General features: G+C 42.0%; 2 protein-coding genes across 2 annotated transcripts in view; one reads left to right on the top strand and one right to left on the bottom strand.

The window, feature by feature from the left end:
- The window catches only part of LOC136444784 (protein wntless homolog), an 87,043-nt gene that overhangs the window by 62,442 nt on the left and 11,998 nt on the right, over window positions 1-12,603 (top strand). The window lies entirely within an intron of this gene.
- LOC136444988 (leucine-rich repeat-containing protein 15-like) lies at window positions 6,293-8,445 on the bottom strand. The gene has a single exon (XM_066442819.1). It carries the CDS (start codon window positions 8,443-8,445, stop codon window positions 6,562-6,564), a length of 1,884 nt encoding a protein of 627 aa, XP_066298916.1. The 3' UTR covers window positions 6,293-6,561.

Below are 12,603 nucleotides of genomic sequence, written 5' to 3'. Positions count from 1 at the left end.
CCGATGCAGTGTCATAGGAAGCCGCCAGGAGACCCCTTCTCGAACTTGACCTTCGTCTTTCTGACACCTACCCACCTACGAAACATCATGAACATCCATCGACAGCTTCTCGAGTTATGCTGTTTGTAGCACACAAACATGCATCCAAAACATGCAATGATGTTTGTTTTTTCTTTGCTTGCCTGTAACCAAGACCAAAATAGCTCTCCAAGGGAAGAGGATTTTATTCTTAGTTTGAAATGAAGATTACCCACAGTCACCTCACATTCACTCACTATCCGGTGTAACACCTCTATTCAGATCTTCTTTTCAGTACACTTTCATGTTCGCTACTATTAATAAATCCGTTCCACCGCAACTATTGTGCTAGACTCAGTACCCAAGCCAGCCGACACACCTGCACCACAATCATCCTTCAGTAACAACCGACACACCTGCACCACAATCATCCTTCAGTAACAACCGACACACCTGCACCACAACCATCCTTCAGTAACAACCGACACACCTGCACCACAATCATCCTTCATTAACAACCGACACACCTGCACCACAATCATCCTTCATTAACAACCGGCACACCTGCACCACAATCATCCTTCATTAACAACCGACACACCTGCACCACAATCATCCTTCATTAACAACTGACACACCTGCACCACAATCATCCTTCAGTAACAACCGACACACCTGCACCACAGTCATCCTTCAGTAACAACCGACACACCTGCACCACAATCATCCTTCAGTAACAACCGACACACCTGCACCACAATCATCCTTCAGTAACAACCGACACACCTGCACCACAATCATCCTTCAGTAACAACCGACACACCTGCACCACAATCATCCTTCAGTAACAACCGACACACCTGCACCACAATCATCCTTCAGTAACAACCGACACACCTGCACCACAATCATCCTTCAGTAACAACCGACACACCTGCACCACAATCATCCTTCATTAGCAACCAACACACCTGCACCACAATCATCCTTCATTAACAACCGACACACCTGCACCACAATCATCCTTCAGTAACGACCGACACACCTGCACCACAATCATCCTTCAGTAACAACCGACACACCTGCACCACAATCATCCTTCAGTAACAACCGACACACCTGCACCACAATCATCCTTCAGTAACAACCGACACACCTGCACCACAATCATCCTTCAGTAACAACCGACACACCTGCACCACAATCATCCTTCAGTAACAACCGACACACCTGCACCACAATCATCCTTCAGTAACAACCGACACACCTGCACCACAATCATCCTTTAGTAACAACCGACACACCTGCACCACAATCATCCTTCAGTAACAACCGACACACCTGCACCACAATCATCCTTCAGTAACAACCGACACACCTGCACCACAATCATCCTTCAGTAACAACCGACACACCTGCACCACAACCATCCTTCAGTAACAACCGACACACCTGCACCACAATCATCCTTCAGTAACAACCGACACACCTGCACCACAATCATCCTTCATTAACAACCGACACACCTGCACCACAATCATCCTTCAGTAACAACCGACACACCTGCACCACAACCATCCTTCAGTAACAACCGACACACCTGCACCACAATCATCCTTCATTAACAACCGACACACCTGCACCACAATCATCCTTCAGTAACAACCGGCACACCTGCACCACAATCATCCTTCATTAACAACCGACACACCTGCACCACAATCATCCTTCATTAACAACTGACACACCTGCACCACAATCATCCTTCAGTAACAACCGACACACCTGCACCACAGTCATCCTTCAGTAACAACCGACACACCTGCACCACAATCATCCTTCAGTAACAACCGACACACCTGCACCACAATCATCCTTCAGTAACAACCGACACACCTGCACCACAATCATCCTTCAGTAACAACCGACACACCTGCACCACAATCATCCTTCATTAACAACCGACACACCTGCACCACAATCATCCTTCAGTAACAACCGACACACCTGCACCACAATCATCCTTCAGTAACAACCGACACACCTGCACCACAATCATCCTTCAGTAACAACCGACACACCTGCACCACAATCATCCTTCAGTAACAACCGACACACCTGCACCACAACCATCCTTCAGTAACAACCGACACACCTGCACCACAACCATCCTTCAGTAACAACCGACACACCTGCACCACAATCATCCTTCATTAACAACCGACACACCTGCACCACAATCATCCTTCAGTAACAACCGACACACCTGCACCACAACCATCCTTCAGTAACAACCGACACACCTGCACCACAATCATCCTTCATTAACAACCGACACACCTGCACCACAATCATCCTTCATTAACAACCGGCACACCTGCACCACAATCATCCTTCATTAACAACCGACACACCTGCACCACAATCATCCTTCATTAACAACCGACACACCTGCACCACAATCATCCTTCATTAACAACCGACACACCTGCACCACAATCATCCTTCAGTAACAACCGGCACACCTGCACCACAATCATCCTTCATTAACAACCGGCACACCTGCACCACAGTCATCCTTCATTAACAACGCTGGAGCCGCAGGAGTTTAGTTCCCCTTTGGAACTTTTATTCAGCCCGTCTTTTCACCAAAAAATGTCAGTGGTAGTTGTATATAGTGCTAAACCTTCAAAACGTATAACCCCTTTATACAACTTGAAACAGCAAAATGAAGATATAACGTTATGTTCTTAATTTTAGTAAAATAAATCCGTTTACCACAAAATTGTAATTAAAACAATGAAATTTTAAAGCGATGATTTGACAGAAACAAGTGTTATTTTCTAACAGTGATAGCTTATGATTATCAAATCAAAAATATTTTCATCTCAAATTGCATCTCAAATTGTATCTTTGTAGCAGCCCCCCATACGGATCGTCAATTTCCCTCAAAACATTAAAAAGAATCCACCTGTTATCATTTGATAACAAAGAATAATCAATACAGCTGTGTGTGTAAAATGTTGGGGATATTTGGGGGTGCTCAGGGGTTTACCAGTATGCTGTTTTTCATTTCAGGTCAACAAAATAGTATCTGAAGAAATATTACAATTATCTAGAAAATGCTAGATCAAATGTTAAAAGATACATCCTTTGGTCACAAAGTCGTCAGTAGTATCATTCTGCATTGAAGCTAAACAATTTAATCAACATAATGTTACTTCTCATCACCGTAAAGATAATGACAAAAATATTTGATTAAAAGTGACCTTAAGGATATCATGAACGCTAAACTAGTAATAAAATTGATACCAAAATCACCCATAAGGTTATCAGTTAAGTTGTAGCAAAATACTGCTACCAATTAAATGTAATGAGCGAAACAAATTAACTTCTTTCACCATGAAGCTTTTTTTCATATTTAGCATTACAACGGTGGTATATTTGCGATAATCACTTCCAAACCTCAGTAACATAGTGGAAACATACTGGAATGTGTTCCCCCTATGTTTCCAATGTGTCACAGAAGGAAACATACAGGAAACCCAATGGAAACATATGTAATTTCCATGACCAACTTCCCCGCCCATGGAAACACAAGGAGCTGCCAGCCTAAGATACAGGATGCCCCCCTGTGGCATAAGAATCCTGTTGTTTGTCTTAGTAAGTCCTGCCAGATGGACCTTGTAATTGGGAAAACAGGGAGTTGTGGTGAAGTTCTGATAAACACTGTCTTGGACAAACAAGTCCTAACCCCCATTCAAAAGGAAATTCATCATTATGGTGGTGAAAGGAGGAGCAAATTGTTGCTTTTTGTTACTTTTGTCTTGTTACTATACTGTCATAGCAGGGCTGTCTAGAATGAAAGTACATGTGGCTTGACCTAGTTTCTTGCAGTGCCCCAAAGCGACAGCTATCACAAATGTTACTAGGGAACATCAGGGAACTAAAATGCTGAGGGATTTAGTGGTATAGTCTGAGATGGAAAAGTTGTATGTGCTTCCAAAGTGGCATGGGTTGGACTGCCCTGACAGATCACATGACATGGCCTAACAGACCACATGATACAGGCCATCCTTCCTAGCTCCCTGTGGGTACCAGTATAGTGGCTGGTGGGCATTGAATGCCTCTCAGTCATATCTGCAAGATGTGAGTTTACAAGTTAAGACATTAACTGGGGATAAGACTTGATAATACAGCCCTGCAGTAATTTAACTTTAAGAAGTCACCATTATTGGAGACCCAAGGTCAAGGTAGTTTAGCTCTCCTATTATATAGTCATGTATACTATGAGTATCAGCAATTCAGTTTTGTAGTCTCGAGTTGTATTGAAGAACCTACATTTATATACAGTTCATTCAGGAAATGTTCTGTACACAGTGTACCATGCCTTGGCAATGCATGGATAATTGATTTTTCACACATAACAAGACACAGGAATAGGGAGAGGAGCCTGCTGTCCTTCATCTTTACTGGCATCTCCTCCTAGGAGTGATTGATTACCAGGAAACATAGTGGAAACACCCTGGAAACAGAGTCTCTAATTGGCAATAAGGAGACACATAGGAAACCCTTCCACTACACATCCTCCAAAACAAACATTAGGAGACCTCTGAACAGGGAAAAAGGAGAGGACACACAGAGGAAACACCCCCTCTTCTTTCCAATATGTTTCCCCTGTGTTTCCCCTATGTTTCCACTATGTCATTGAGGTTTGGAATGGTGATAAACTAGAGATAGATATTCTGAACAAGAATTCTTAGTATTATAATCATTGGTTAACAGAGATCTTCTGTAGTTGTGTGTTAGATGGAAGAAATATTCTTGTGACCAAACTTTGTGCATCAGTGTTCTCATGAACATCCTGCATTCTACATTCTTCCGTCTATATTAATCCATTTTAAGCAGTTTCTAAGTTCTCACCCACAGTGTTTCCATTTCAGTATAATGTACATAAGAATAAGTCTGCCATTACTTAACTAGTCCATTAGGGAATTGTACTAATATGGGTTTGGGTATCGCATATATACATGTACGTGTAGGTCCTTCATAGCATGGTTTACGTTGGGGAACAGTTAACAGAGGACTGAGGATTAGATTTTCCAGGTAGCCACTCATTGCCATTTTCAACTATGATAACCTGTGGAACTGTTGCAAAAATTTTAGCAGTTGCTTTCACTTTGCCGTTCTCATATTTGTGGGACATAGGACCTATTTTCTCATATACTGTGAACCAGCTCTGTTGTCTTCAGTATGGTTGTCATCATTGTGTACCCTTTTGAGAATGCGGACTTAGCTACCAACATTTTACTCCCTGATGTATCATCATTCTCGTGCGTAGAACTTTGTGAACCAGCTCCTTTGTCACACTGCTGTTTTTAGACTTGTGGGACTGTAAACCAGATTTTTCTTTATTTCTTTCCGGTACACTAGAATCAGCTCCATTCTTCCGAGCGGCAGTTACCTTTGGGACCGGGGAGAATCTTTTTCAGTTACTGACTCATTTTCAATCTCTCCAGAATCAGCTACCATCACTGTCCTCATAAAATGTTATGTACTTGTGGGACTGAGGACCATAATTCTGTTACTTTTTGTGGCTCAACATTACAGATACATGATGTAATACTCTAAATGCATTTAAGTTCGTGTGGTTTTTATTTCGCGGTAGAGAGAAAATGGAGTTGTCGCGGCGGTTTTAAGTTCGCAATTGAAACAATAGTAGTGGTACAGCCATAGGTGGGTAAAAAGTTTCGAGGTGGTTTTAAGTTCGCGCTGAAAATTCACCGCTAAAACGGCGAACATAAAACCGCCGCGAACATTTCTGCATTTACAGTAACTTAACCTTCATGTACCTACAGTTTGGGGCAGGCACTTCTAAATATCAATAGTTTTGGACATGCTTCTCTGAGCATTTATGTTCCTACACTTCTGCACCTCTAAACCTACCTGTACCTACAGTTTTTGGCAGGCACTTCTAAACCTACCTGTACCTACAGTTTTTGGCAGGCACTTTTAAACCTACCTGCACCTACAGTTTTGGGTATGCACCACTAAACCTACATGTACCTGTACCTACAGTTTTGGGCAGGCATTTGTGTAAACCTACGTGTACCTACAGTTTTTGGCAGGCACCTCTAAACCTCCCTGTACCTACAGTTTTTGGCAGGCACTTCTAAACCTACCTGTACCTACAGTTTTGGGCATGCACTTCTAAACCTACGCGTACCTACAGTTTTGGACATTCACTTATTAACAAACATGTACCTGCAGTTTTGGGCAGGCACCACAAAATAAACATACACCGCTATAACTCACCTCAGCCACAGTCAGTTTAAGGTCAATTCGTTCAGTGTTTAGAAATGGGCAGGCACCTCTAATCCTTCGTGTTGTTATAGTTCGGGCAGCAGGAATGGTATTTCCGAAGCAGAGTTTTTCCCAAGAAAATTGCCAATGTTACAACATCAATAGTAAAGTTTCTGACACCTGTTACAAAGCTTGTGACATTTGTTTTAAAGATTGAAACACCCTTTTCAAGATATGCATTTAAGTGCATCTCTTCTTTAGTTGGCTGAGACACACTCTCCAATGCGTGCGATCCGGACATCTTATCTTAGCCTTCCTGCGGCATTTCCTGCAAAACATGCCGCTACAACTTGCTCTTTTCCAAAACGTTTTGTTGACACACTTTTTCCAAAGCGGTCTGCAACTTTCAACAGTTTTCAGGGTGGATGTTGGTGCTGCCGGGGTCAAGGTCCTTGCTGTGGAGGGGACCGTAGTGGTTTGCTCACGGATTAGAGGAGAACTGCTGACTGTTGACAAGCTAAGGGTAGAGCCAACAATGTGTTTTGTGCTCAAAGTGGAGTAGACTGGTGTGGTCTCTTCACAGATCAGGTCTTCAGGATTCACATCCCGTAAGTATTGCCGTGCAAGGTTACCAGGTCCAGTACATATTATCTGGTTCTCAAATGGGTAGGACCCAGTCATCCTTTGCTTAAAGGGGGCAATCTTACAGTCACAGTGCAAGGGGTTGTTGTCAATTCTGACAGTTGGAATAGAGGCCAGTATGTCATATGTGTTGGCTGCAATGGTGCTGATGCTGTTGTACTCAAGATCTAGAGTGTGAAGCTGTGTTGTGTCATTGAACAGGCCTGCCTCGATACTGCGGATGCTATTACTGCTAAGGTCAAGCCTCTCTAGGCTACCAAGTCCCACAAATATGTCAGCTGGTAGGTTAGTTATCTGGTTCTGGTGAAGATCCAACTCCTGCAGATTACCAAGTCCCACAAATATGTCAGCTGGTAGGTTAGTTATCTGGTTCTGGTGAAGATACAACTCCTGCAGATTACCAAGTGCCACAAATATGTCAGCTGGTAGGTTAGTTAACTGGTTCTGGTAAAGAGACAAGTACTGCAGATTACCAAGTCCCACAAATATGTCAGCTGGTAGGTTAGTTATCTGGTTCTGGTTAAGCCACAAGTACTGCAGATTACCAAGTGCCACAAATATGTCAGCTGGTAGGTTAGTTAACTGGTTCTGGCTAAGCCACAAGTACTGCAGATTACCAAGTCCCACAAATATGTCAGCTGGTAGGTTAGTTAACTGGTTCTGGTGAAGATACAAGGACCGCAGATTACCAAGTCCCACAAATATGTCAGCTGGTAGGTTATTTAACTGGTTCTGGTAAAGAAACAAGCCCTGCAGATTACCAAGTCCCACAAATATGTCAGCTGAGAGATTAGTTATCGGGTTCCGGGCAAGATGCAAGGTCTGCAGATTACCAAGTCCCACAAATATGTCAGCTGAGAGGTTAGTTAACTGGTTCTGGGTAAGCCACAAGTACCGCAGATTACCAAGTCCCTCAAATATGTCAGCTGGTAGGTTAGTTATCCGGTTCTGGTGAAGATACAACCACTGCAGATTACCAAGTCCCACAAATATGTCAGCTGGTAGGTTAGTTAACTGGTTCTGTTGAAGCCACAAGCTTTGCAGATTACCAAGTCCCACAAATATGTCAGCTGGTAGGTTAGTTAACTGGTTCTGGTTAAGCCACAAGTACCGCAGATTACCAAGTCCCACAAATATGTCAGATGGGAGAGTAGTTAACTGGTTTTTATAAAGGTACAGGTAAGTTAGGCTGGCTAAGTTGTGGAATGTTTTGTTGTGGATCATGGAGATCTGATTGGAGCGAAGATCTAATGTTGTCAAGCTCCTATACCTTGAGAAATCAGACTGACTTAAGGTTGTGATGGCGTTGTTATACAACCTAAGCGTAGTGATGTCTGTAGGCAGGTCCTGAGGAACACTGGTGAGGCCTCTGCTGGTGCAGTCACAGTCTGATGAACAGCTGCTGCTGCAGGCTGCGGTCGGTCCAGCGTCCTTCAGGATGATCAGCAGAAGAACCAGCATCCTCCTCGCTTTGTTGGACATACTGGGGTTTAGCCTTCCTAGAACAGAGATTAGATACATTAGCATGGAAATCATTCTGTGTCGGCAGGATTCAACAAGCCTTAAAAATCTGCTTTCTTGATAAGGCATCATGTCATTTCAACTGGCCTGAACCAACTTTACACTGGCTCAAAATTTCACAACTTTCCACCTTTTTCCGGCTGTGTTTCAATTCAGAAATGAGTTCAGATATTACACCAACTGGCAATCTAGCTATTAGATCCTAATTTGCATGATCAACATCTAATCACATCACTTCTCACCAAGGATAACTACATGACAAATATCATGAAAGTCAATGATTCATCCTTTAGTTTCAATATCTATCCTCCACCAGGCCCTCAAAGCATGCAGAACAAAAACATTAGTCCTTAGGACTGATCCTACCTAGATCATAGAAGGAAGGACTGCAGGGCACAGATGTTTTAGTGGGCAAGACCAGGAAATGGTGGCTGCAAAAATAAAACAATTCAAAGGACCATGAAGTATATTATTCATGGTTTATTTTTCATTCATAAATAAGAAATAAGGAAAGATTTTCAGAAGGTGACTGTGTGCCAACCAAGTGCGTTCTGACTGTGTTCCTGTCTGACATTTCCTTGTCGCCATTTTGTCATGACGTATGAACCAAACATTTGATCGGAGAAGCGTTCCAACTGTTTTACCCCTCATGGACAAAAACACATGACATATATCAGGTATCATGTAGGATAATAGTCGAGAGTAGAAGTTGATCGACTTACCTCAGTATGTTCTACAAACTCCTTAAAGTCTTGGGGAGTCTGTCTTAACTGTGTCCTTCAACTCAGCGCTGAGCTCTTGAAGGAGTTGGACTACCTGAGGTTAAATATAGATGTTGGGTTCAGCCGACACTGCCTTTTGTCTTATACATGCCCACGGGTGATACCTGTGGTAGTTACAAGTTCTAGCTGTCTGAACATAATAAGTTGTTTTTTGTGCATCAGGGCTTGAAATCCTTGTAATTTTTTCTAAACCGATATTCAGCTATCGGGTAAACCATTAAATGCAAATCCTGGTTTCATTCATCCATTAGAATTGCGAGAATAATACTTTGAAATTTTCCTGCCATCTTCTTTTTTTCGTGCAAACTGCAGGTGATAGAAATGTTTTTCATGCCCTGTGGTATGAAGTAAGAAGCCAAATTAGTTATTTAGGGATTATGATTATGGTTTTTATTACTAAGAAAACTTCTGATTTGTGCGTGCATTAGTGTGTGCTTGACTGTGTGTGTGTGTGTGTGTGTGTGTGTGTATGTGTGTGTGTGTGTGTCCATGTTTGTTTGTTTGCTTGTTTCTTACAGGCATTTGTGACTCTTCTAACCAAAGATCATAAATGTAGACGTGGAAATCATGGAAAGCTAATCTGCTATTTCAAAATCAAAATCAGCTGATAACAGAAGGTGGCTGACTGTGCAATCCAAGTGCATTCTGACAGTGTTCCTGTTTCACACTTCCTCATCGCCATTTTGTTGTGACATTACGTTAGGAACCAAACATGTTAACACAAGTACATGTATGTTTGAAAGCTTAAATTCTCCTTCATATTAACGCTGTACGAGTTTCTTAAGAAAAATGGAAATGGTGGTGAGTTCCTGAGACTTTAACCTCAAGTAAAAATGGCTTGTATCAGAAAAAAGGTGACTGTGTGCCAACCCAGTGCCTTCTGACACTGTTCCTGTTTGACATTTCCTTGTCGCCATTTTGTTATGTCGTATGAGCCAACCTTTAGATCAGACAATTGTTCCAACTATTCAACTGTCATGGACAAAAAATACATAAGGTATCATGTAGCTAAGAAAAGTCTTGAAGTTGTCTTCAGTCCGCAAACTCCTTAATGTTTCGAGGAGTCTGTCTTAAGTGTGTCCTTCAACTCAGCGCTGAGGTGGTTGGACTACCTGAGGTCAATTATAGATGTTGGGTTCGGTCAGCACTGCCTTTTGTCTTATACATGCCCACAGGTGATATCTGTGGTAGTTACAAGTTTTAGCCGTCTGAACATAATGAGTTGTTTTTGCAGATCTGTAAACCATCAGGGATTGAAATACTTTTTTCTCTGCTATTAAGCTATCAAGTAATCCATAATACCAATCATGGTTTTATTCATCCTTTAGAATTACAAGTAATACTTTGCTTCTTCCTTCAGAATTGCTTTTTTTCCCTGCAAACTTCAGGTTGTTGTATTTCGAGCCCTGTGGTGTGAAATCAGAAGCCAAAGGAGTTATTCAGGGGACCTTCAGAATTCTTGATGTCTTTTCAACTGGAGTGTGTGATTCTATGTGTGTGTGTCTGTGAGTGTAATAATGCATGTGTGTACGTGTGTGTGTGTTCATGTATGTTTGTTTCTGTATGTATACGCCTTTGTGTCTGTATTTGTGCATGCTTGTGTGTGTTTGTGTGCACAGACTGTTTGCATACATGTGTGTGTTTGTGCAGGCTCATGTGTATGCGTAATACTAAAAATGTGCTTGAATGTTTGTGTTGTGCGCATATGCGTAACTGTGTTTTTGTTTGTGTGTGAGTATCTAGGTGGGTCTATCTGTGCATTTTTTGTGTTTGTGTCTGTGTGTCAGTGCAACCATGTGTGTGTATGTCTGTCTGTGTCCGTGTGCATGTCTGTGTATATGTCTGTATGTGTGTGTTTGAGTATGTGTGTGCATTAGTATATGTCTGTGTGTGTCTGTATGCATGCCTGTGTAATGTCTGTATGTGTGTGCATTATTGTGTGCTTGACTGTGTGAGTGTACCGGTGTGTGTGTGTGTGTGTGTGTGTGTGTGACAGTGTGTATGTGTGTGCATGTTTGTTTGCTTGTTTCTTACAGGCATTTGTGACTCTTCTAACAGAACATGTACTTCAGATATTATGTAATTGCTAAGAATTCCACTTTTTCCCTGTATGTGTCTTTAAAGTTTACAAATGTAGAGGTGAAAATCCTGGAAAACTTCTGCGATTTTGAAATAAAATAGCTGACAACAAAAGGTGGATGATTGTGTGCCCGGCACAAGTGCCTTCTGACAGCATTCCTGTTTGACATTTCCTCGTCGCCATTTTGTCATGACATTACGTAAGGAACCAAAAATGTTGACACAAGTACAAGTATATTTGAAACCTTGAATTCTCCTTCTTATTATCGCTGTACGAGTTTCTTAAGAAGAAATGGAAATGGTGAGTTCCTGGGACTTCAACCTGGAGTAAAAATGGCTTGTATCATAAAAAAGGTGACTGTGTGCCAACCCAGTGCCTTCTGACACTGTTCCTGTTTGACGTTTCCTTGTCGCCATTTTGTTATGTCGTATGAACCAACCTTTAGATCTTCCAATTGTTCCAACTATTTAACTGTCATGGACAAAAAATACATCAGGTATAATGTAGCTAAGAAAAAGTTGACTGACTAACCTTAGCACAAAAAGAGGTTGTCTTCAGTCTGCAAACTCCTTAAAGTGTTGGGGAGTTTGTGTTAAGTGTGGCCTTCAAGTCAGCGCTGAGGTGGTTGGACTACCTGAGGTCAATTATAGATGTTGGGTTCGGTCAGCACTGCCTATTGTCTTACATGCCCACAGGTGATACCAGTTGTAGTTACGTGTGCCAGCCGTCTGAACATAATGAGTTGTTTGTGACGTACAGTGTCAAAACTTCTATCTGGGCAAATACCTTGCCTTACTGAGACACTTTATAAGTTCAGGTGGTTGTCTTGGACAGGATTCTTTATTCGCTGTCAAAGCCCTACAACTAGGGCTTCATAATCAGCTGTGTCAAACCTTTTCTTGATTTGTTTTTTTCCCACAGGGGTCTGTGGTATGTTTCCTAATTATTGTGTAGATACACAGTTTTTGAAAAACAACTGTAAAACGTCAGAAACGTTGATGCTAAAAACATTCTTGTCATTAGCTTGGACCAGTCACCTGGGTTATGATAGCACGTCGACGTCACTTAGCCTTGGGGGATGAACTACTGATATTTGTGTGTCACATGATGAGTGACAGTTTTCTTCTGCTGGAGTTTCAGTGGGTTGGACTCTGTCCGGAAAGCTATTAAAGAACACATTAGTCTAAATTCACGCTTTTGTTGTTACTAGTACGTGGACCCTTTTGATTCTGAAAAATTGAAAGTAATTGTTCCAGC

This window comes from Branchiostoma lanceolatum, chromosome 11, assembly GCF_035083965.1.
Source record: "Branchiostoma lanceolatum isolate klBraLanc5 chromosome 11, klBraLanc5.hap2, whole genome shotgun sequence".
In the NCBI taxonomy this organism is placed as follows: Eukaryota; Metazoa; Chordata; class Leptocardii; order Amphioxiformes; family Branchiostomatidae; genus Branchiostoma; species Branchiostoma lanceolatum.
Note: the sequence above shows the minus strand (reverse complement) of the source record. Positions and strands in the feature narration are given on the sequence as shown.